At 43.9% G+C, this 27,222-nt stretch overlaps 1 protein-coding gene across 1 annotated transcript in view; it reads right to left on the reverse strand.

The window, feature by feature from the left end:
- LOC126249611 (uncharacterized) overlaps window positions 1-27,222 on the reverse strand; it is a 436,460-nt gene that overhangs the window by 12,736 nt on the left and 396,502 nt on the right. The window contains exon 2 of the mRNA XM_049951275.1: window positions 2,158-2,501. Within this exon, the coding sequence (XP_049807232.1) occupies window positions 2,158-2,501 (344 nt within the window). The remainder of the gene's footprint in view (window positions 1-2,157; window positions 2,502-27,222) is intronic.

The following is a 27,222-nucleotide window of genomic DNA, read 5'->3' on the forward strand; positions in this document are numbered from 1 at the left end:
CGATGTTCTCCAATAAACCTACCTTGGCCCAGCACTGGTTAGCGTGTCAATCATATTTTATAGCAAGGAGACCCGATATTCCTCAGCCAATCACTACAGTGCATTACACATTCTGTTCTCTGGAAAAACACCACACAATGCCTGGAGGTCCTGCAGCCGAACCCCCAACGCATTTCACAAGATGACGGAATCGTCAAGTGAAAACAAGCTCAGTCTCGTCCATAACACGATTTAGTGGGCGCCGTTTTGTTGGGGTGCAGCGGCATCTAAGAAACGCGACATCCGGAGAAATTAGTCGTCCTGTCTCATAAGATACGCTGTTCTTGTAATAAACACACTAGCCATTCGCCAGCCCTACGCTGATTTCCTTGACCCGCAATGTGATACGGAGACCAGACTCCCACACCACGTCCACTAGCTATTAAAGCTGTCAGGCCGGCGCTAGAATGCCCGGCGCCGCCAGTTTCTAAAGATGTGTCATTTCGCATTCAGCAACGGTGTTCCCGCCCTCTTGCTTGGCCACTAGCGGAACAAGGCCAGCCGCCAGAATGGCAGTCCATAAACCAACCACTGGCCTGCCAGGCCCAAGGCCCATTTTGTTGACCCCAAGGGAATCTGTGAACTGGCTGGCTGCTCGGGAAAAGTTCTAAAACTGCCCCTAATGCAGTGGTCATCGCCAGCGTCCAAAAATCTTCCTCTATAGCCGGGGTTAATTCTACTACTGCTACTAAAGTCGTACTAGTACTGTGAGATACATCAGTGGTTCACAATAACCCAAAAACTCTATCAGATTAATAAAAATCAGGGAAAATTTAGACACACCAAAGGCGAATGAAGTTGTACGATTATCACCGAAACAAAATGAAAGGGAAGATGTCTGATGGTTTCTACAACGGCAATGTCCTGCCCAGAAGGCACCGCCGTCTTTTGTTGAACCCCTCACACAAAAGATCATTTTTCGCCATTTGTGGCTCACTTAAGGCAAGGGATAGTTTGACACAACCCAAAGAAAATGTATCAATGGATGTATCAAACCAGCCACTGGGCGTGCTGAAGCAAGAAAGGCCAGAAATCACGGAGGAAAATATGCCCAACCTGACTGCCAGTGTTAGTCTCGTACCTAAAGTGACGCTCATTCTTTCACAGGGATACCCAAGTACACACACACATCATCTCTACAGTTGCAAATAAGTTGAGCAATGCTGGGAGTTGCCATTGTCAGTTCCATGGACCACATCATCCGGCAAACATTCAGACGTAATTTGTTAACAATGCATAGTTTAATTGGGCCCAGTTCGCGAGAAGAACACACACGTTCGCGAGAAGAAGGAAAGGGGTAATCCTTACAAAGGATATTTCTCCCTCTGTGAAAAGTGACCACATACATTCAGTATCCCAGAGCAAAGAAAAGATACAGCCAAAGTGACGTGACGTAATGTCCTTTCACACTGATTCATTCATGAAACATGACAGTTATGCAACTTGCATTCACCTTTCAGAAATGCACCGAGGACATATTTGTGTAGCTGGATTTACAAAACGTGTGTCTCAATATATACATACCAAAATAATTTATCCAGGGTTTACAACAGAAAAAAAACCAAATGAAAGCTGATAGTAACGTGAAATGAAAACACAAAACTGTTAATGTTTGTAGCACAGACTAACCGACAGTGGCCAGTTTTCATTTATTGGTTGCCAAAACAAAAGTGAGACCTACTTAAATCTATGGCAAGGAAGCAAACAGACAATTATAATGTGTAATGTTCATCAGTGAAATAGATGGTGGCAGGAAAGTAAGTGACATTGAACATTTGTGCATACAAAAACAATGAAATACATTTAAGTTTAGGATGGTACGTCCGTGGGCTCGACCTAACTCGAGTAGGTGTCTATAGAATTGTTTTACACAAGACACTACATAACACACGCTGACGGCACAGTAGTGCTGGTGAGAGTTGTGGATGATCTTTCAGACCAGGCCCATGCATGAGTCAGTGGGTGTGGGGGTTGATGGTCGCGACGCAAAACGCTAGATGCTAGACACACATCGTGCCCCGGCAATGCCGCTCGCCGCTGCGGAGTTCCAGAGGTCCCACAGGCCACGCCCACACAACTGCACACATGACAGCCACCGTTAGTCACAATGTCTTATACCTGACGCCTTCCTCCGGCTTGCGCGCCAACGGGAGGACCAGTTGCTCATCTTGTAGAGTTGCGAGGTCGGTGGCCGGAAGAGACTGCGGGTGGTCACGTGGATCACGCCCACATGTGGACCAACTGTCCGGCAGCATGGACGATGCGCTCCAGGACGTCCCAAGGCCAATGGAGAAACTCCTCTGGGGGCGTTGTTCACGGTTAGCCGTGTCGACAGAGGTGCACCCTGAGGGCTCGCAGCTAGTCGTGCCGGACCACTGGCTGGCGTCGGCACGTCCCATAGAAGGTGCACCGGCAGACAGAGGTCCACGCTCAGGGTCACTTCTCCCACGTCTCCTGTGGCACTTAGCAATATACATGAAAAATTAAAAAATTACTCTAATATCTTACAGTAGACAGGGATACACTTTACTAATTATCTTACATGTAAATTCGCATGCCTTAGACTCTAATTGTATTTACAAACTACCCTCTAACAACTTTTATATCCTAAACATTCAGGCATTCGCAGTAGTATACACAATAATCCAACATGCAAAACTAAATGATGAAGTCAAACATGGAACAGTAAGTCTAAAAACGTCGTCTTCCTATGTTGTGGCGGCGTCTCGGAAACCTTTGAACATTTTAAAGACAAACACAGGGGTCCACAGTAACAAAACAAAGGGGCAACACAAAACGATAGTGAATACCTGCAGTACAACCTGCATGAAGGGAAATAAAATATCGATACATATGTGACCATCTGGCCCTACCAGCGACAGCCGAGTCGCGAAATGCTGTCGTCCCGTTTCGATGGCAGCTCTTGTCTGATTTTCCAGGTTTCTACGTTGGTGATTAGGCATTCCTGTAACGTTGAGGACGAAATACGTAACAGACACTGAAACTCCACAAGAAAAGCCGGACAAACTTCCAAACGTCTCTCAAGAAACACAAGCAATAAAAAACTATCGCTACAATGAGACGAGACTAATAAGCCTGAGAAATACGCAGTCCAGTCCTGTGTCTCGGTTTAGTTGTTAGGGTGTGAATCACTATTCCCCACTATCTTTGCTCCATGATAAGGTCGCACACATATACGTATTTAAATATGGAGGTGACTCAAACCTCTCACAATTCGAAAGTATGACACAACGCACAACAGCGATGGCGGGCTCGACGGCCTCCTTAACATTTCACGAATCCGAATTCCGCACACGCAACTCAGGCGTGGCTAAGCATACTCGAAAAAACACCACTAAAAGCTGGCGCAGTGCTCAAGGGCGTGCTCATACACACTCGAAACTCTAAAGCAGATAGGGGCAACACAACGAGGCGTGCTCGCACGCACTCTGAACTGATCAGGAGGTAGGTGCAACGCGACGAATGCGTGCCCCATTCACTGTCATAAGCATTCGTAAGAGTGGTAAGTACCCCACAACACCATCCGAGACCCAAGACCGACCCAGGTCTCAGACATGCCAGATGACGATTCCCCCATCACAGACGCAAACGCCGAAATCACCCTTGTAGCAGTCATGACCCAAGAACGAGAATGCATTCGAACAAACATCGATAAGTATCACTTGCAATTATGGCGTTCACATTCCAGATGAGTTCTCCATGAGAAATGCAGTCACAGAACAAAAAGCAAACAAACAAAAAAAAACTACTTTAAGATGGATGTGATGCTGAAAAATGACAAAGATAAAACACAGTAGTTAGACACAAATGCCCATTACAACCCTGTTTTTACTCAACCCATACAATCAAAAATAAGCCCTATATAACACCTAATGTTTACACAATTACACTTACAAAACATAAAAAAGCACATCCCTGGCGTCAATTACGTGGATGGCTGCAGTTATGTGTGTTGTGAGAAGGACTTGGTGGACCTCTCCTACCCGCTGATTCCTGTATGGACCTAGCCAACCTCCAGAAACTTGCTGGTTCTGTTCCCGCTCCCGCCAGTTTCGATCGTGGTGCCGCAGATTATCCCCTGCTCGGCTCTGGTACCCGTAATTTCTGCGGTCGAGTTGAGGTGCTCTTTCCTGTGTCCCTTATGCTGACTGTGGCGCTCAGTGTGCTAATCCTTGTTCTTACGCAGTCTTCGGTTGTTGCTGTCATTGCTTCTGCCTTTATCCTTTACATTCTGCCCCTCATATATCAATTCCAGCTCGCTGAGTAGACATTTGAAAGTTTCAGTGTTGTCTCCGCACCTAGCGACAGTGCCTGTTGATACTGCATGGGGAGCTTCGAGGAACAGAAACGAATAATTTCCGACCAGCCGCAGGGTGCGTCCAAGAACTGGTTCTTCTTTAATAATGCATCAAACATTTTTACTGGTCCTTTGTATCCCGAAGATTCGAGTTCAGGCCAAATCATAATCTCCTGCATTTATGCTGATCAATAGGTAGCGAGAAATGCTCCCTTGATCCCTTTGCTGCACTTTTCCACGACATCGCGCATTTCTTCAGCGGCCGTTCCCGCAAATAAATTCCAGCTTCGCACTGAGGGCCATGAACATAGTAACATCTACCAAAATTCTCCGGGACCGTGTCTGGCGTATTCCTACCCACAGGCTGAGAGGTATTGCGTGAGTGAGCACAACACTCGGCAGAAGGCGTGACTTGCGTCGCACTGCTCTGTGAACCACTCGATGGCATCACTCGTGCCGTTGAAGTTTCACAGCTACGTAACTTTTCCGCCGTGCAAGGTCTCGAAGTCTTTGTCTGCAACTTTTCCTCTACTAGAGCTAGTCGATCGTTTACTTTGGCAATATTCTCAGTGTTGGCGATCGTTGCCTTTTGTACCGGAGCCAAGGGTTTCGAACCCTTGTTTGGCACGGAGCTCTCTCGTTTTGCTCGGGTGTCTGCAGCAAGAGCAAACTTATTCGCACGTGCTGCTTCTATTCAGGCAAGGCGAGCGTCTTCCATCGCCTGCGTCCCGAGTCTGAGCACCTCAGAAAGTTTTGCCTGAAACTAGTCCATGCGTTCGCTAATCTGCTACTTTAATGCGATCGCCTCACGCTCTCTTTTTTGTTCCAATTCTTCTGCCTCCCCCCTTCGTTTTCTTTCGAATTCTTCTGCCTCCTGCCTTCGTTTCCTTTCTAATTCTTCTGCCTCCTCCTTTCGTTTTCTTTCTAATTCATCCATCTGCTTCTTAAGCTGAACTGGATCAGGTTCTGGTTCATAATGCGTTCGAGCTATTGGCGAAGCAACCCGTCATCCCCGAGCGCTGCTGCATTGGCGTCGCACTGTGTGTCTGCCTTCTACGCGGGGCGTTCAGAAAGTAAGCTCCGATCGGTCGCGAAATGGAAACGACTATGAAAATCCGATAAAGCTTTGCACAGATGTGTAGGGTAGTGTCTCTAGTATAACCCCAGTTAGCATCACGTCGCTCTTCTCATTTCTGAGCTCGCAGTGAGTGCGTAAAGATGTCTAGAAAATAGTGTCTGCCGCCAAGTACGAGGGCCTGGTGAGAAATTTCGCCTGAAGCTATGCAGCTAACATTACATAACTGTCGTGCTGTTTCTTCTTCAAGACAATTCTCAGCCGCATTCTGCAGGGGCAATGAAGATGCTCCTGCATCGTTTTCAAATGGAAATGTGAGATTACCCACAATACAGTCCGCAATTGTCTCCCCCTGAGTTTCATCTCTGGTCACATGAACCGCTGTCTTTGAAGACAACATTTTGACACAGACAACGAGGTGTAGGCCAGCGTGGAGAATTGGCGGAAAGCACTGGCGGCTGCCTTCTATGATGAGGCTATTGAAAAGTTGGTACAACGCTATGACAAAAGTCTAAGTCAGAACGGCGACTACGTAGAGAAGTAGCTGAAAGGTGTAGCTAATTGTTACAAGTAAAACATTTCTGATGTTCACTGTGGTTTCAATTTGGCAATCAATCGGAGCTTACTTTCTGAACAGGCCTCGTATATCCCTTTCCAAATTTCTACACCTGACTTTCTTTTCTTTTGCTACTACCTTTATCCCACATTGTGCGCAGGGTCGGCAGGATTAAGTACGGAATTGGCATGGTTAATTTTAAGAGGTGGCCGGATGCCCTTCCTGCTGCCACCCCATACCCCCCGGAACAGAAGTAGTGTACCCCAGCTGTCTGCGTCTAGTGTAAATCGTGAAATAGTGTGGATGCGTTTCGAATGTCTGTGAGTCGTGTAACTGAGGCCGAACGTGGGGCCAGCCCGGTCTTCACCTATCAGAATGTGGAAAACCCCCTAAAAACCACATCCAGGCTGGCTGGCACACCGGCCGTCGTCGTTAATCCGCCTGGCGGATTCGATCCGGGGCCGGCGCGCCGACCCGAGCAAGCAGCGCGTTAGCGCGCTCGGCTACCCTGGCAGGTAATTTTTACACCTGACTAATACGTCTAAATGGCCACGTTCATCTCCATCATCAGACTTATCACCACTGTTAATTCCCTGTTCTGATTTTGCATCATCTGTCAGTACCAAAGGCCTGTCATACGTTGTTGGGCCTGACTGCTCCAAGGGAAACCCGTCCAACACGTCACCATAAGGTTTGACGTCACTGTTATTGGCGTCTTCCATCGTGTTTCCCGAGTCTAAGAGACTCTGGCCATGAAGTAGTTTCGCTTTACTTCTCGTCAACATTCACGGCGATGGAATACAAAAAAAGAAATTATATTGTATGACCCGAAAAGAGAAGAAAAAGAAAAACAGAACACAAAACAAAAATTATGCATATGCAAAGACACGTAATGACATCTGACTCTCAAATATATTAAACAAAAACACACAATTACCCCACCAAAAAGCCGGCCGAAGTGGCCGTGCGGTTAAAGGCGCTGCAGTCTGGAACCGCAAGACCGCTACGGTCGCAGGTTCGAATCCTGCCTCGGGCATGGATGTGTGTGATGTCCTTAGGTTAGTTAGGTTTAACTAGTTCTAAGTTCTAGGGGACTAATAACCTCAGCAGTTGAGTCCCATAGTGCTCAGAACCATTTGAACCATTTGAACACTCTGCTGTATCATTCCACTGTTTGGTCTTTTGTATCAAGTGAAAGGGTACAGCACCGCCCGACAATGAAAATAGGTACAACATACTTCATTATTTTTGTCAGAACAACACATTTTTTTTGTAAAATAACTCAATTTCAATTAATACAGTGAATCCGGATATCAGTGTGGGAAAGAATGACAATTTATTTATTTAATTGATCACATGTGCACTCCCACAAAGTAAATCCCTACATCCAGTTTGGTGAGATCTGTGAAATGAATGAATGTATGGTCGTCTGCTAACCGCAGATAGTGAATGTGAATATATGATCATCTTTGAGACGATCCTTTGGCCACCTTTGGTGGGACCAAAGAGATGAAATTTACCTGGGCTCTGAGCGCCTGAAATGTGGCTGACCAATACGGTAGCAAGGTGCTCCCCCACTTCAGCAGAGGTGCGAGAGGACCTAGACAACGGCCATGTTTCAGCACTCTGCCGCTGGATCTTGTGCTGTTAAGACCCGTTTTAGTTGTGCTCCGTAAAGACGAAAGAGTGGAGACATGGTATGCATGTGGAATATTTAAGAGTAGTTTGAAATAATAATTTCTCTATTTCAGGAACTTTTGTGGGGAGAATTAAATGTCAGGCAGGTAATATTAATGGGATTGTAGTAATATTCGGAAGTGGCCAACGGTCACAATGAAACCACGTGTAGCAATAAGTTGAAATACTTCCGTGTGCTTAAGTTAAGCTGAATTACTAGCGTGTGTACAATAAGTTGAAATATTTAAGAAATAGCGTGTGTACCATAAGTTGAAATATTTAAGAAATGGCGTGTGCAGGACTTGAAATTAGAGACGAGTACTTCCACGTGGTGAGTACTGTGTGAGTCTCAATCTGTGTATGAGACAAAGGATAAAGAGAAGTACTCGTCCATGGTATCAGTTGAGGACTCGCGTGTGTGATGAATACGTTCTTAATATTACTTTGCGTGATATGATTCCGTGTGACGCTAGATTCAAACTCTGAGAGAGAAGCAAGGTGAGTCGGCCGTCTATCCAGCAACGCCACTTGGCTTGCATTGCACAGGAAGACGTGCATATATCTCCAGAGTTCATAGTAGGAAAGTGGAATTATGAAGTGGGGCAGTGTCGTGTGAAACTGGGATAAATATTAATTGAAGTGGGAAAGCTGAAAGTGATAATGTTGTGACTATTCTCTGTGTAGTATTTCATATCGTAGTGTGGTGTATGTCATGTAATTTGCGTATGTGTGGTTTGCATGGGAGAGTATCAAGGTATTTTCAAAAGATTAGTGGGTTATGCTTGTTCCTTCGGTACCGCTCGGTCTGGAGGAAAGTTTCGTGATGATGATTGTGAGAGTCGAAGTGTGAGGTATAATAAGAGATCCACCATCCTATCCAGAAAGTGCACTGTAGCGTTAAATAATTACGAGACCATAATATAGAGATTCACCAATGTAAAGCCATGCCCACTGGGCGGAATTTCTCATGTGTTATTGTTGTAGGTTATAGAATTTGTGTGTTTAGGTTATAGAATTTATCGGAATAAATAAGATAGTGAAAAGAAAAAGATTGGTGGACTTTTCCTTCGAATTGTATGTTGTCATAATGTCCCGAATTTATAATGTGTGCGCCATTCATATTCAGTGAGGTGGCCACGTGTTGACAAAAGCCGTTAAATAAAAAAGAAAGAAAATGTGGTATTGCCAGTGCGTAGTGTACAGTCAGAGTTCTGTAAATTACTGATAGTCAGATGCGTGTTTCCGTTGCGTATTAATCATATATGAGGATAACTTGTAACTTAAGTGTGAGTACTAGAGTTCATGTTACTCGATAAATAAGAATGAATCCACTCGCTTGGCAGACCACTCATCTTGCAGGCCTGACTGCTTGATGCCACAGTGTGAGCAAGGCATGTGGGTGCCTCTCACAAGATATAATTGAGCATGCAATGAACACTGAGAGTGACTACTGCAAGTACAAGGCTACTATGAAAAAAGATGGTCTTGAAAAGGATTGATAAGATTCTGAATTTGCCAAAGCTGTGCAACATTACCGATGTAGCTGGTGGAAGAAGAGATGCAGTCGTCTGCGTCTGGGTGCTGCCGAAGCGTAGTACTGTGGGAGGTGACCCCACGTCCACCAATGCTTGTCTCACATCAGCGAAAATATAGAGTTTCGCCCGGGTGTTCCGGATGTATTTGTAACTAACTGCTTTCTACACACAAACGGAAGAGCTCTAGCGACTGTACTCCATGACGGTCGAGAAGCAAGTTATTGCCTCTCCCACTGCTCAAAACCTTCCGAAAAACAGCCATTCCCCATATGTTCTCGAATAAACCTATTATAGCCCAGCAGTGGTTACCAGGCCAATTATATTTTCTACCAAGGAGACCCGATCTTTCTCAACAAATCACTGCAGTGCAGTGCACATTGCCTGGAGGTCCTGCAGCCAAACCCTGGTGCATTTCACAAGATGAGGGAAGATTCCTAGTGAAAAGAAGCTCTGTCTCGTCCATAAAACGATTTAGTGGACTCCGTTTTCTTGGGGCGCGGTGGCATCTAAGAAACGCGTCATCTGGAGAAATTTGTCGTCCAGTTTCACAAGGTATGCTGTTCTTGGAATAAACACATTATCTGGGCGTCAGCCTGACGCCGCTATAGCTCAACCCACACACGGGATAAGGGGACCAGACTCCAACACCACGTCCACTAGCTAATAAAGCTGTTAGGCCGGCGCCAGAATGCCCGGCGCCGCCAGTTTCTAAAGAAGTGTCATTTCGCATTCAGCCACGGTGTTCCCACCCTCTTGCTTGGCCACTAGCGGAACAAGGCCAGCCGCCAGAATGGCAGTCCATAAACCACTAGCCTGCCAGGCCCACGGCCCATTTCGGTGACTCCAAAGGAATCTGTGAACTGGCTTGTTTCTCGGGGAAATTTCTGAAGCTGCCCCTAATGCAATGTCGCCTCCAACGTCCAAAAATCTATCTCTACATCCGAGTTTAAGCCTACTACTGCTACTCAAGTCATGCAAGTACTGTGAGATCAATCAGTGGTTTACCTTAACCCTCATAGTCCATCAGATTAATAATAATCAGGGAAAATTTAGATATACCAAAGGCAAATAAAATTGTATGATAATCACTGAAAAAATGAAAGGGGAGGTGCCTGACGGGTATGACCACGGCAGTGGCTTGCCCGGAAGGCACCGCCATCTTTCATGTATTAGGAATCATTTAACTGCCGGCCGGTGTGGCCGTGCGGTTAAAGGCGCTTCAGTCTGGAACCGCGTGACCGCTACGGTCGCAGGTTCGAATCCTGCCTTGGGCATGGATGTGTGTGATGTCCTTAGGTTAGTTAGGTTTAATTAGTTCTAAGTTCTAGGCGACTGATGACCTCAGAAGTTAAGTCGCATAGTGCTCAGAGCCATTTGAACCAATCATTTAACTGAAGTGTTGATCCCATCTTACAACAAATACTGCCTAAAGGAAAACTGTATTTGAATACATTTGAGTAAATGCTAAATGCGTTTGTTAATTTGATGTAGTACATTGGCTTTACATATTACGTATACTGCTATTTCTGTTCCCACTATTGTCAAATGGTTCAAATGGCTCTGAGCACTATGGGACTCAACTTCTGAGGTCATTAGTCCCCTAGAACTTAGAACTAGTTAAACCTAACTAACCTAAGGACATCACAAACATCCATGCCCGAGGCAGGATTCGAACCTGCGACCGTAGCGGTCTTGCGGTTCCAGACTGCAGCGCCTTTAACCGCACGGCCACTTCGGCCGGCTCCCACTATTGTCCTCGAAATCAAAATCATTTCCATTATCTTTTCGCAAAATGCCTGTTCTTTGTTGCAGATGGGGTGTTGATGTGTTACATAGTGACAGGTACGTGAAATCCAGCTTATTACCTGTTAACTGATATTCGCACGAAATGAATTTACAATTTAGTAAAAGTAAAAATTCATATATCTTTCACTTACACAGACACACACACACACACACACACACACACACACACACACACACACACACACACATACATGCACAAAGATGTCGTCGTGACCACAATTGACTGTTTAATAACAGTATAGCACTTTAGAGATCTCAATGAATATACAGCGATGAGCCAAAGTATTATGCCCAGTGCCCAGCGCGAAACTGAATGCCGGCAGATGGTGCTGCGAGTACGTGACACGGTGAGGAAAGCACGTAATCAGAGCCAAAACAAAAGAATAAATGGGGAAATGGGGCAACAAAAGTCGCAAATGGGGAAATGAACTGACATAAACACCGTTGACGAAGTGTAGATTCTTATGACCTGGTCCCTGAGAACGATCTTCTCGGGAACGGCAAAGCTGGATGCCAGGTCATCTGGTCGCCTGTTCCCGTGTTGCTGTCGTGAACATCTATGGAACATGGTTGACGGACGACGAAAGATGAGCAGACGACAAGGTGTTGGACGTGTCATCACAGCACGTGGAGGTCAGAACCCTATTCACTCTGTATAGCGGGACAGGCGGGGATCTATGGTATATCTGGAGACGATTTGAAATCCAAGGACAGTCACCAGTGTTTTGCAGCACACAGTTCAGCGCTCATTGTTGAACATCGGAGTCCGTAACAGACGACCCCTACGTCTTCCCATGTCGAAAAAACTTAATAGTGAATTACAGTTGTTGTGGGCAGGGGATAACTCTAATTTGACCGTGGATCAGTGGAAACTCTATCAACTGGTTGGATGAATCACGTATCTTCTTCCACCATTTCGATCGATGTCTCCAGATACGCTGTCAGCCAAGCGATCGATTGCTGGAAACATGCACCACGCCACGGGAAGTGCTGTTGATGGCAGTACTTGGCTATGAGAATCGTCACCTGCGCTACCATGAGACTAGTTGTGGTATTCGAAGGGCTTTAGGAGAACCTGAACATTATTTAGGAAATATTACGTCCTTTCATGCTGGATGAGTTCTGTGATGGCCATAACATTTTCCAGCAGGCAAGTTTGGTTTGAGGAGCGTGATAGTGAACCCATGTTCGTGTATTTTCTGAACACAGTGTAACAGAACTGGGATTCTACCGGGTGCCTGCTCTGGACCGAAAACCACCAGCCTGGGAACTGTTTGACCATTGCGTAGACATCTAGAGCCACACGGGTGAGGACACGTACGTAGGACTTGTCGAATACATACTACGCTCAATCGCTGATGTATTGTGTACAAAAAAGGAGGGGCTCACTACGTTTTGGCTGAGAAGGGTATAATTTCGAGAATGAACTGTAAAATCTGTTTGTGAGTCTTTAATTGAATAAAGAAGAGGAGCATGAATGGACCATCGCACAGCTCCTAAAATAACATCAAATCGAAAAATGCTAAATTTTATATTCACTACATCTCAGGTGAAGTCTATCACAATCACAATACTTCAGCTTATACAGAAAGCGCGGGTGCCTGCTCTGGACCGAAAACCACCAGCCTGTAATTTATGGGAACTGTTTGACCATTGCGTAGACATCTAGAGCCACACGGGTGAGGACACGTACGTAGGACTTGTCGAATACATACTACGCTCAATCGCTGATGTATTGTGTACAAAAAAGGAGGGGCTCACTACGTTTTGGCTGAGAAGGGTATAATTTCGAGAATGAACTGTAAAATCTGTTTGTGAGTCTTTAATTGAATAAAGAAGAGGAGCATGAATGGACCATCGCACAGCTCCTAAAATAACATCAAATCGAAAAATGCTAAATTTTATATTCACTACATCTCAGGTGAAGTCTATCACAATCACAATACTTCAGCTTATACAGAAAGCGTAACTCGTGTTGGCTACAATAGACTCACTCATAAACTTATCTGCTCTGTTCACATACTTGCACTTTTAAAACCTCTATACAGACATTCGTTAACGTAATTCGTAAGATACAAATAACATAATGAAATACAGGAACCGGGGATAAATTTCTGACTCATGAGTTTATAGGCTTTAAGATACAGGTGTTCTAATATGACTGTATCACATGCAGCTGACACAATCATAGTCTTACAATAACAAACATGAATTCGTACAAAATATCTATATTGAGGCTCCCTAAGCATCTGTAACCTTAGATTAATATATATAATGTGAAACAAATTGTATTCCACAGAAAAGCCATCACAAAACATGCAACTGTCAACAGCTAGCTTGTTGTCTGCCCATTGATAGACTGAAAATAGTAGAATATGATGTGCACAGATTTTCCACATGTCAGAATTATAAAAGGAAAATCTGGATATAAAACTCAAGATGCACCTACAATATTATCAGCACGAAAACGAGTCATCAACATAATTACAAGAATGTAAATCTTACGTAGATGATTAACAGCAATGCAAAATTTACACTTAGCAAAGGAAGAGTTGGTAAAATAAAGTGAATACTGAAGGTTATCCTAGATTGAAAGCTGCTTGCCAGTCTGTGCCTCGAACATAGTCCCTTGATTTTCAGCAGTGCTGCACCTACGAAGTGAGCTCATACTTTCCAGACTCTAAAGGAGCGCTCCAGGTTACTTCTTGAAGACTTTGGTTCAAATGGTTCAAATGGCTCAAAGCACTATGGGAATTAACATCTGAGGTCATCAGTCCCCTAGACTTAGAACTACTTAAACCTAACTACCCTAAGGACATTACACACATCCATGCCCGAGGCAGGGTTCGATCCTGCGACCGTAGCTCCGGACTGAAGCACCTAGAACCTCTCGGCCATAGCGGCCGGCGTAGACTTTGGAAAGTAGTATTATGGTTGAAGCAGAAATATAAATATGAATGGTGATCGTTCTTCGCGTGTGGGGACCTGTTGGCTAGAGCATTTCCCACGAATCGTAAATATTCGCGATTCAATCACGGTTTGATAATAAGCTTTTATAATTCAGGCATACACGCAGCTGCATACGTTTGTTCACAAAATAAAAAATTCATCCTGGTGCATAGATAGTAATAAATGCAAAATACGAATTGATATTGATATTAAGCAAGAGAACTAATGCGAAGGTGGTCAGTCAAGAACCTATGACGTTAACGAAGAGAAAGAGCATCTGCACTTTCCACTGTTCACTGAATGGACAAAATTATGCTACAAAATTACTAAACTCCCTCATGAGGTATACGTAACCATACGAATCCATATGACTAATTCCTCTAGACTTAAGCAGGAAACCAAAGTGTGTTCACATGGTACTACAGTGGTCAGTAAATTTATATATAATATCAGAGGAAGGCTTTTTAGTGTGCAACATATTCAGAGCCCAAGAGAAATTTTGATGTACCAAGTAATGAACGTAGTACTGTGCAGTTACATGTTTGGATGTATGTCTGATACAAATCAATTATGCAGCATAATTCCTGTGGGAAACGTCGATAAATATCTTAAACAATATTGGAAACACCTTCTTTCCGACCAGATCTTCCTCATCTCCCAGTATTCTTAGTTGCTGCAGTCTCCTTAAATCTCCTTTTCTGAAAACTATCTATACGAGAAAAAACATGTTTTGTACAGCTATAAATTCTTTCTACATCTGCCACTATCATTATTTTTATTATTACTACCACTACTATTATTATTATTATTATTATTATTATTATTATTACTATCATCACTATTAGTGGAAGCAGCAGCAGCTGGAACAGTAGTCGTGCAACTGTTAGCAGTTGTACGACTACCAGTTTTAACTTTATTAGTTCTCAATCAGTATTATTTAATCACATTGTCACTATAGATGCTCAAATCATTTTAATACTATTTGTCAAATTAAAATTCTTATTTCTTAGGTAACTGTGTTGTAAGAAACGTACTGTATGTGTGGAACACTGTGTGATGTAAGAGACGGCCGACCACTGGTGCCAAACCCATCATGAAGTTCGGAGCGTGAGGGCTCAAAGGAATACCTGATCTTTCAGAAAAAGCAAGTCTCTAGTAGGTTCGCCAGTCTGGTCTCCTATTCACATCTATCGGTCACTGTCGGCGTACGATGTCAGGGCACCACGATGTCGGGTGAAGCACGGCTTTGACTTGCACTGACCCTATCCTGAGATGCTTTGTAATTGTGCTGGATGCAGATTATGTTTTGCAGAGACCGCAGGAGGGCAATCGCATGCTCATACAGCTCAGTTGGGAATCTGACGATATCGTGGCTGGCGAGGCTCTGGTGAGCAACGAGGACGCTTGTGGATATTTTGTGCAGCTATTTTGACTGTAAACAGTAGAGTGAACTTTTCACTCCGCAGCGGAGTGTGCGCTGATATAAAACTTCCTGGAAGATTAAAACTGTGTGCCGGACTGCGGCTCGAACTTGGGACCTTTGCCTTTCACAGCCAAGTGCTCTAACATGTGAGGTACCCAAGCACGGCTGGCGGAATGAAAGCCACATGAAGAAGGCGGACAGATGGGTAGCGTCGCTGAAGGATAAAGTTGAACAAACGTCGGCAGAGATTGAACAACAAATATGTGAAGCTACAGATCGACTTACGACTGCTAGCCACACATTGTAAGAGGTAAGGAACGTATGCGAAGAAACGGAAGAAACGTATCCGGCACCAGAAGGAGAAGTACCAGAAATGCTAGAACCTCTCTCATTCAAAGAATAACAAGAAATTCTCAACAAACAACAACGGAGGAAAGCAGAGCATTTAGAACAGGACAATGGTGGTTCACGCCAGACGTTGCAGAAGTACTAAGTTGGCATTGTTAAGCCTCAGGCATTATGCCACAATTAGCCAAGAAACACTAGTGGTGCCATTCTTGAAGTCACGTGTGACGCCTCTAGCTCTCTAGCTGCCAGAGGTTTTACGAACCAGGCAACTTGTGGTGCCACTGTCTAATAATAGCTCACTTCTCACTGGAAATAGTCAGTTGGGAGAATGACATCATATGAAGAGTTATTTCTGTCACTTAAAAAAAGAAAAGCCTAAAATGTAGCAAAATGAGAAAACATCCAGTATACATTAACCGATTGACCAGATGTATTACACACTGATTGACAATCAAAGAGCGGAGGATAGTAAATTTATCATTTATCTTCGAATGTGTAAATCTTCGTTTTACATGTTTATTGTTGGTTACATAGAAGAAGATATAACTGGAGTCGAGACAAAAATAAACAAGTCTTTTTCTGCATATGACAGCTATTTATATTATGAAGGAGTGAAATTAGTATAGAATTCACCAAAATTTACTACTTACTAGCAAGTTTCTCCTCGAATTCTGGAATAAGGTTCTTTACAATATTGTACCACGAACTCAGTTTCTCTGTTTTGTTGGAGTATGCTTCTGTCATGGCATCTCAGATTGTAGATTTTCTTTCAGTCTCAGATGTTAGGTCTTCTGTGTTTATTCTACTTCAAACAGATTGTTCATTTCCTCCACTCCTCCGTCTACCTTATTTGGTATTTCCACTTTTATTTACTAATTAACAAAATAACAGCAAAATTGTCCCGAACGATCTGGGAGGTAATGGTTCCACTCATGACATCACGAGTGGTGCCACTAGTGTCCCATCAGTGTCAGTGTGCGTGAAATCTGAAACGATGATTAGTTGTCTAGAGATGAGAGATCAGGTTCTGCCGCTTCAGTCGGGACTACTGCTTGCCAGTGTATGGGCACGAAAAAATGGTAGAGCCAAGCTCAGGGAAGATTAGTTTCGATTCTGGCGGAATATAGGAATAGTCGGGCAATGTTGACCATACGACTTCTCGCAGGATATAGGTTAAGGAAAGACAAACCTATGCTTGTAGCATTTCTGACCTTATAGAAAGCTTTGGACAATGTTTCCTGAAACTCTATCCCTGAAGTTCTGAAGGTAGCAGGAGTAAAGTACAGGGAGCAAAGGCTATACACAGATTGTACAGAAACCAGGCAGCAGTTATCAGAGTCAAGGCACCCTGTGAGACAGGGTTGTACCATCCCCCAATGTCGTTCAATCTGTACATTGACAAAGCAGTAAAGGAAGACAATGAAAAATGTGGAGTAGCAGTTGAAGTGCAGGAGAATAAATTAAAACTTTAAAGTTCGCCAATAACATGGTAACTCTGCAGACACAAAGAAAGACTTGGAAGGGCAGTTCACTGGAATGGACATACTTTGAAAGGAGAGTACAGGTTGAACATTAACTAAAGCAAACCAAAGATAATGGAATGTAGTGGAATTAAATCAGAGGGAATTAGGTTAGGAAACGGGGCGCTAAAAGTAGATAAGTTTTGTTACTTGGACAGCAAAGTAACGAAAGATGGCTGAAGTAGACAGTACGTCAAATGTAAACTGGCTGTGGCAAGAAGAGAAATTTGTTAACATCGGATATAGATTTAAGTGTGAAAAGATATATTCTGAAGGTGTTTGTCTGTCGTATAACAACGAATTGAAGTGAAACATGCACAAAATACCTTTATAGAAGAAGAGAATTGAGGTTTTAAAATGTGGTGGTGCAAAAGGAGGTTGAAGATTGGATGGGTAGATAGAGTAACTGATGACGGCATACTCAATACCATGGAGGAGACAAGAAACTCTTGTCATAGAGTAACTAAAACAAGGGATCAGTTGACAGGACACATTCTGATATATCAAGGGATCACAGATTTAGTGTTGAAGGGAAGTGTTAGGGGGTCAGAATCGTAATGGGAGACAAAGAGATGAATACAGTGAGCAGATTCAGAAGTATGTAAGTAGCAATAGTTCTTCACAGATGAAGAGGGTTGCATGGGATACAGAAGCATGGAGAGCTGCATCAAACCAGTCTTCAGACTGACGACCACAACAACAACAACAACTACTACAACTACAAAATGAGCACCAGCATACAAACAATTTCATCTAAATCGATGAAATTCGGCCACAAGCAGAACTTTTTTGTACAGACGTTTTAGTTGTTCAAAGAAAGTGGATACACTTTTCATATCAGGGCCTGGTTTAAACAGTTCAAAGAGAGTTTTCCTAAACTTTGGTCACTGATGCGCCAATTAAAGATCATCTGTGGACTTACGGAAAGAGAAACAATATTACAATTGCATCCAATGACACCGCAGAGACATCGCGTAAAGAGTGCTGCTATTCGTTCCTCGGATGTTGAACGTCGAGGGCTGTGGAAAAAGAGTGAAATTAGAGATTACCGTGAGTGGTGATTCCAAGAGACCCAAAGGTCAAAGCCCTGTGAAATTTTTCGAATCTGTGCTAAAGAAGAGCGGGTCCCTGTACGTACCATATTGAGCCTCTGAGTATATTCTTTTTTATTATTATTATTATTAGAAGTTACCTCCAAACTGGGGACAAACTGACTTCACTATGAGACAGAATCTGCTCTTCAGTTCACAGTTTCTGGTAAATGTTGAGTTTTCCATAGGATGTAATGTGTGTACGTTCTGTTGGTCACGAAGGATTCTGAATTATGAGTGTGATGTCGGGTCGTCTTCAGTCTCTGTTGTCTACCAAAAGAGCAAGAAGATTTTGGTCCCGCAGTTCCATACTTCAGGGAATTAAGTCATGTCCTGGCGGTTGTTAAATGCGAAATTGAGTTGGGTTATTAGCTAATTCCCGCTAGTTGCAGACCATTTCATCTGTAAAAGTCATAACTGTAGTGAGGAGTTCTTGGAATAGGCTAAGAGCTAGGATGTTTATTAAAAAACTGTATAAGAGATGAGCGTTTGTTGCCTGTTGAAATTCAGATTCTGGTCTTTGTTGGCACGTCGGAATTGTAGATGCTTCAGTTTTGTCTAGCGATGCTCTTCGTGTAGTAGAATCGATGTGTTAAATGGGAGAAGAGAGTGATGAGGGTTCTTCCCTGACAAGCGAGCGTTTGGGACCATTATGAGGATTTATTAGCCCACGTCGAGAGTACATCAGGACACTGTGTAACAGATGATAATGTTTTATTTTATTTTTGTCTTTTGCTTTAGACTTAGGAGCAAGAAGAGAATGAGTAGCAGTACTGTTACCTGCAGTATGTTCGTGTGGAAGTAGTCTCAGTGAAGAAATAAGTGGACCATACTAACGAGTGTGACATCCAGCAGCCATAAATGAAGATGGAGTGAGTGTTATGTAGCGAATTGTCTGACGAAATATTTTTCTGTTCTGTTGGTTGATGAAAATTTGTGAGGATAACAAGGTTGAAGAAGGAGGACAGCCTTGGGAACGGAAGGACAGTATCAGCAGAAGGCAAACTGAAACAGTTCATTCTTCACACAAATTAGGTATGTCCAATGTCAATAGAAGTAAGGGATAGTAAATGGTGTGGACTGATGGTAAGGATTAAAATGAAGGTATGGAAAAATCATGTTTACATTTGTGCTTGTTGTGGAATAAAGTAGTCTTAAGTGTTTTCAATAGATGGTTTACTAATAATTAGTGTAGTAGAACCTACTGTGCATTACTGTTTAAAAGCTGATTGTTGTTGGTTATGTGTGTCATGTTACAAGGTCTTCTGCAGAATGGGAATATGTGATGAATCGGCGTTAGGTTCAAAATGGTTCAAATGGCTCTTAGCACTATGGGACATAACATCTGATGTCATCAGTCCACTAGAACATAGAACTACTTAAACCTAACTAACCTAAGGACATCACACACATCCATGCCCGAAGCAGGTTTCGAACCTGCGACCGTAGTGGTTGCGCGGTTCCAGACTGTAGCGCCTAGAACCGCTCGGCCACACCGGCCGGCTCGGCGTTAGGTAACTACTTGGGAAGATAACGTGGATGTCGCCTGTAGTCGTCTAAGTGGGCCTCCTTCTGTACCTTAACCATTATGAGTTGCACGAGGATTACATTTTGGTAGCTGAAAATATTTTGGCTTGTTGTAAACATATTATTAGTATGCGGATGATAAGGAGGTATGCATGGAGCTATAACGAAATAATTTATTGGCAATATCTTAATTGAAACTATACTAATTAATAACAGCTAACTAGAGCTGCATCATCTGGGGCGCTTCCCTAAAAACATGTCAGAACTATGCCGAAATGTTTCCATTTTTATTCCTTTTGAGTCGTTACTTGAGCAAGTGTATTTAAGGTTAAAAGCTGCACCTAATTATTCGTACAGGGAAGGACACACTGTATCTGATGTTATGAATTTGTAAGTGCTATAAAGTATACTGCGGATTGTTACCTCCCGTAAGATCAGGAAGTGTGGGATCATTTAGCATGTTTTTAACAGCTTTTATTCGTTATCTTCTATGTACTGTTACTAGGTTAAGGTTTGTCACGAGCTACGTGCACATGAAACACATTAAGATGGTAGATACAGGGGGGCTCGACATGATGGGCCGCCGGTCAGTGGAGCGATAGGCCTCGCACAGCAGGGCGTTCCCAGGGTGCTGGAGGGCCAGCTGTCCAGACGAAAGCGAAGCTGAATTAGGCCAGCCTGTCGAAGCGGCACGAGTGGAGGACGGCTCCCTCCTCCTACGAGGTTTACACAGCGTGAAGCTGATGGGTCTGGCGGCGCTGATTCTGTGAGGGCGAAAGAGACGTCACGCGGTGTGCGACACAAGCTGTTCCGAGTCCTGCTGGGCAGATGCTAACAAAAAGAGCTGTATGTGTTATAAAGCCAACGAGTATTTGGGCAGCAGCGCTAACGATGTCTGTCGACATATTATGAGAGCGTAAAACTGAGCTTAAAGAAAAAATTGTCCTTCCTTTCATCAGTACGATTACAGATCGCACGGAGAAAATGTTGACGAAGTACGGAATGGAAATTACATTCAGACCAACCAGGAAGATAAAAGGATGTTTAAGATAGGCAAAACTTATACGACATCCTTTGGCCACACCAGATGTGTATAAAATTCCTTGTATTTGTGGATTGGTTTGTATTGGTACGACAAAAAGAAGTGTTAAATGGTTCAAATGGCTCTGAGCAGTATGGGACTTAACATCTGAGGTCATCAGTCTCCTAGGCTTAGAACGACTTAAACCTAACTAACCTAAGGTCATCACACACATCCATGCCCGAGGCAGGATTAGAACCTGCGGCCGTAGCAGAAGCGCGGTTCCGGACTGAAGCGCCTAGAACCGCTCGGCCAAAACAGCCGGCGAAGTGTTAAAACCCATCTCGTTGAACACAAGAGAAATTTGCCGCCTGAGGCACACGGATAAAGCGGCCTTAGCGGATCATCTTTATCAAGAAGGTGATCATGAAATAAAATTCATTGGGACGAGTGCCATATCGCAAACATAGCAGTATCGGGAACGTATATATAGAGAGGCTACTGAGATTTGTAAACACCATAATAATTTTAACAGAAAAATTAGTTAAAATTTGGATATCAAACTTGCAACGTAAGAATGTTATCATTACCAGCGATAATCTCGTTGCCGACGTCATGTGACAGACTGTGGTGCCGTCTACATTGCCTACATATTCGGTGCTCCCTCTAGTTCTGGTTGGAGTTCGCCATTTTACCTCTGAGGATATCTCCCGCAGTCGGAGAGGAAACTTGAGGTGAAAGTTTTATACATCGACCACGGCCTAATAGCCTGAAAATCTTAAACGGTGAATGTTCGTAATGTTTTGGCTAATTAGTGTACATGAGGACTGTGGAAGTTACAATTTCCCTATTACAAAATACTTTCCATTAACTGCCCATTGATCTGGACTTGGGGCTCACTAGTCAGTTTTGTGAAGCATGATGCAGCCCTCAGCTAGCTTCCAGCGGCGAAGTGATCCTGGAGAGCAGAGTATAGTGGTTCTGTGGCATAGTCATATAAACGAGTCGCCAACAAGATGGGGGGGTCAGGTCTTCAGTTACCCTCCGTCGGTCACCATCTGCATGCAATGCCAGGGGGCCACAATACCGGAAGAGGCGCCACTTTTCCAAGCGCAGACTGTGTCCTGAGATTCTTGGCAACTGCGCCAGCTGTAGATAACATTTTTTACAGGCTGTATGAGGACAATTGCGTGCCGGTTAGGCCAGTTAGGAATTTCATCTCGTTTTGGGGCTGACCTGAAGAACAAAGTGGCTGCTTCTCGAAATTTTAGGCAGGTGTTTGCAGTGTACACAGGGTCTTATGGGAAACAAGGAAAGCTCTATCCCGCATTAGGACAAATCAGGAATTTCACTACCACTACACTGGCGTTGATATTGGGAGGATATTAAAAAGAGATTTGTTTAAACTGCTGTCTCAGGTAACAAAAAAAAATTTTCTGAAGGGAGCGGAAAATGTTTATTACGGGATCTGCCATTGGTAGCACTCTGAACATTCTGTCTGACTGGGCTATCAGTAATTTTTAGCTGTCTTGTCACAGGGAGCTTGGAAGCTCGTCGTTTTTAATGTACTCTCAGTCGCGATGCGTAGCTGAAAGGTATTCTCGTACGGGTTGTGAAGCAGTATAGTTCTCTTAGAGCGTCAAGCAGAGCGGTATAGTTGGTCCGGACAAAGCCTTAGCAATTGTCTTCGGTTGGTCAGTGGCCGAGGCGAGAAATTCATGATCTGTGCAGGACGTGGTTGCATTTGCAGAGAAGATACCATTTGCACTTGATGAAACCGCAGCTCGTCTTTTCACCGCTCATAGTTAGTAAGTACTGGCAGCAGAGTGAGGAGAGAGGTTAGTGACCAGACAACAGTAAGCTCGTTTTTAGTTACAGCGTGGGAGCAGCTTGTTTTAAATTATGCTCTCCCAGTCTATAGCTTAACCACGACTTGTGGTTTTCTAACCCCACTATAACGATGCGATCGTCGTAGTCAATGCACAGCCGTGCATTTAATTTACTTGAGTTACCTCATGTGTTGTTTCCCGAATATGTTCTTCCCGTCCTCGCAGACTTTACTGCTCAGTTTCAGGCAACCATTTCATTACACGGTTTTCATGTTAGCATTTCTACCGATCTCCTGTGTGCGAGGTAGTTACTACATTTGTTTTTCATATTCTGTTCCTAGTGTCGAATATTCGGTAATAACGAGGGTCCAACAAGCGAATGGTTGAATACGACATGTTGAAACCAGACCTGAAAGTTCTTATAGTGGAAGAATACACCAAAGAAACAAACTGTCAAAATTTTAGTAGATAAGACACATTGCAAAGTTAAAAAAAAAAACGTTGAAAATCGCTAAATGCTTAGACCTCCAGGAAGGTGGAGAATGTACACCGCTATCGTAGCCGTATCGGTCGAAGCATGTGCAACAAGGCAGGCACGTAGCCCTGATTGACGGCATGTCGGTAAACAGATAACACAGCACAACGTGATCGTAATTTGTAAAGCGAATTTCAGTTTCCGTTGATAATTTCATTGACACAGCGTCGAACCTACGCACTACGTTAAGGAAGGAGCCTGTGATGATGGGAATTGATAAATTAGACGTTTGTCGTAAGTGCACTTATTCCGCACAGATGAGTAAATAAACAAGTGACAAAAGTGAAATTCGATTGCAATTTCTATTAGCTGGCGATCGCGGTAATGGTGTTGCACTGTAGTTCCGCTCGGACGCTGTCCTGGAGTGTATACGCTCCTCAGTAGCGAGCGTGTCTGCCGATCGCGTGACCGCGGGAGAACGATGGACGCGTGTCCGGAACGAAGCGAACTTTATTCGCCATCGTAAGGCGCGGCGTATTTCGTGGACACGACGAAACGGAAGGGAAAACGAACGGAGAGCGCCAAACAGGTCGGTGGGATACTTTTCAATTTTTTGATCGTCTGAAGACTTCACAAGATAGTAAATTACAGTATTATCTGCAAACTATCTAAGGGGGCTTCTCAGATCGTCTCCTAAATCGTTTATATAGATCACGAACAGCGGAAGGCCTGTGACAATTCCTTGGAGAACGCCAGATATAACTCTGCTTTACGTGAACTGTGATCTTTCCGACAGGAAATCACGAATCCATTCCCATAACGGAGGCGTTACTCCGTAGGCACGCAATTTAATTAGAAGTCACTTGTGAGGAACACTGTCAAAAGCCTTCAGGAAATCAAAAAATATGGTATCAATTTGACATCCCTTGTTGATAGCACTCATTACTTCGTGAGAATAATGAGCTAGTTGTGTTCCACAGGATAGATATTTTCTGCATCCGTATGGACTAACTGTCAACAAATCGTAATTCGTAGTGTTAGAACACAATACGTATTTCCCAAACTCCTGTTGCTGATCGACGTTAGTGATGTGGATCTGTAATTCAACAGGTTACTTCTATTTCCTTTTTCAAATATTGGTATGAACTGTGCAACCTACCAGTTTGCAGATGCAGATCTTTCTACAAGCGAGAGGTTATATATGAGTCCCAAGTATGGAGCTATTGTTTCAGCATACTGTAAAAGAAAACCACCTGCTATACAATCAGAAGCCGATGTCTTGCTGCTACACTACACAACTGATGTTTACATCTAAGTTACTTAAGTTCGCAGTTGTTCTTCATTTGAATTCTGCAATACTTACACCGTCTTCTTTGGTGAAGGAATTTCGGAAAACTGTGTTTAGTTACTCAACTCTAGCAATAATTTCATCAGTTAACATTACCATTGCTGTAATACAATGAAGGTATTTACTGGATCTTGCCGCTGGTGTACTTTACATAATGTATGAACCTCTTTGGGTTTTCTGTTAGAACAGAGGTGCGTTGTGAAAACTATTAAAAGTATCTGGAATTGAGGATTGTGTTAAATTTCGAGCTTCTGTAAAATTGCCACAATCTTGGGGATTTTGTGTTCTTTTATATTAACATGTTTTTTCGTCGCATCTGCAATAGTGTTGCCGGCCAGAGTGGCCGAGCGGTTGTAGTCGCTACAGTCTGGAACCGCGTAGCCGCAACGGTAGCAGGTTCGAATCCTGCCTAGGGCAAGGATGTGTGTGATGTTCTTAGGTTAGTTAGGTTTAAGTAGTTCTAAGTTCTAGGGGACTGATGACCTTAGAAGTTTAGTCCCATAGTGTTCAGAGCCATATGAACCATTTTTGTAACAGTGTTCTAACTTGTTTTGTGTACCATACGGGATCAGTACCATCTCTTATTAATTTATTTACTGTATGTCTCTGAACTTGGTTGTCAAGTATAACTTGTGCCTATACTAACTCACAGGAACTATCTACTTCAGTTTCACTACGTGGTTAAATGTTTCTGACAGTAATAAACACCTCACCATCAACCATATTTAATGTGTCCTATCTGAGCACAATTACGTCCTGTGTAAAAATGTCGGCGGAACTTATTTCCGGATTTAGTCATCTTTCTGTGCCTATAACATTTTGAGCTTCAGTGGTTTCTATTAGCAATTGGAGCAATGGTTCTTTCCCATCACACCTGCGACAGTTTACAACTAGAATCCTTATGGTTGCTACGTCTTTCTTGTTGTTTTTACCCAGTAGCCTTTTAGACTGCCGCCCTTTCTGCAGTGTCCCGAAATCTATAACCTAAACAACCACCTGGACACCTCCACCCAGCCACCGCTACCCCTGTAGCCATTTCCTGTTTGTATTGGATCTGTGACTTATTAAGCGGAACCTGGAAACAAACCACCTTATGACACATGTTCAAATGGTTCAAATGGCTCTCAGCACTATGGGACTTAACATCCGAGGAATGAGCCTACTGCCTACAAGACCATAGAACCATCTGGAACTCTGATTCAGGCCCTCCACTCAGCTTTGTATCGAAGGTCTGCAGTCGATCCTGTCGATGATGCTACTTATAGAGAGCTCTGCCTATAGCTCACGCAATTGGGCTGAACTGCCGTGAAATCTGGAGTGAATCTGACATCATTAACCCACGTAACACTTCACATGAACTTTTGACCTATGGTCTTTTTTCGCATTTGTCTACACTTGGCTGTTTGAAGCGTCGTTGGGTCAATGAGTGACGTACCAGGCTCTGTGCTGTTGCATCGTTACAGAGGAAGGTCGCGGGCATCTTTGAGCCAGATTTCCACCTTCTGCGTCCCAATGGTGGACAATTACGGGACTTCGAAAAAGAGACCCTTACATTTTGTTGCGCGGTGTAGTATATGGTGACTATAATTATAGTTTTAAAAGCTGCAATCCCTTCGGAAGGTCTCTTTTCATTATTTATCATTAACAATGAGACTGGAGATGAACTGAGATAGTTTAATGGGATTAATCAGATTACAGTGCTTGTATGCTTTGATTTGACTTCCTCTTTTTAACATTCTGTAATACAACATGTGGCTATTTCAATTTGCTTTTGTGGGTGAGCTTTGGAAGTGAGGGATGCGGCGCAGATGAGACAGGTGTAGTGACACTACTGTTTGGGATAGGAAAAGTCAGTTTTGGTGCAATATTTCCGAGCGGGAAAGTTACAGCCAGGCGCGGGCGTGTTTACAGTGAGTTACGCTCACCAGCAGCTGCGAAGTAAAACAGAGGCCACAGGGGCGTAGAACCGCCGCAAAAAGTACACGCAGCAGTTTGCATGGCGCAACTCACAGGCAGGAGGAGCCCACTGGCCAACCTATGAGTCTGTGACGCGGAACGGCGCGTTTAGCAAAACAGAGGCCCACAGCCCCATAGAAATAGGTGCCGGCTGACTAACAAAGCATTCAAGTGTGGCAGCTGTCTTGGACGGCGGGGCGTGTCACACCACTGGCTACTCACATCAGCAGATGGGGCGCTAGCGTTCCAGTCCACGGTGTGTCGCTGGTTCGACCCTCTGTGGCTGACGTGTGGTCTGTGGCCAGCCAGCGGCGTTCCACTCCATGGCTGCTACTGCGGCCAGTCGTCTTGGCTCACAAGATGCACTGGAGACATCCAGGGCGAGGGCCGCAGATTCAGCTGCCGGATTGCAAGTGGTTGTTGTCCCCGCGACTAAAGCCACACCAGCGGGAATGCAAGGCACGGGGCATGTTGCAGTTGTCAGCGGGCGGCACTGAGACAGCACAGGATGAAGGCTGCTGAGTCAGCTGCCAGCGCAGCCCTGACATCATCATATCAACGAGGCCATACAAGGCCGACACATTAGTAGAGCACTTGACGGGTCTCTGAGGTGGCGTCCTCAGCATTGTGGGACCCAGTGAAGCAGACAGAGGGGAATGTCGCACTGTAGTTGGAAACAATAAATCACTTGTAAAGCTCGAACAAGTTTTAATATGGTGCCTTCTACCT

The sequence above is a fragment of the Schistocerca nitens genome, chromosome 3 (genome assembly GCF_023898315.1).
Source record: "Schistocerca nitens isolate TAMUIC-IGC-003100 chromosome 3, iqSchNite1.1, whole genome shotgun sequence".
NCBI classification, from domain to species: domain Eukaryota; kingdom Metazoa; phylum Arthropoda; class Insecta; order Orthoptera; family Acrididae; genus Schistocerca; species Schistocerca nitens.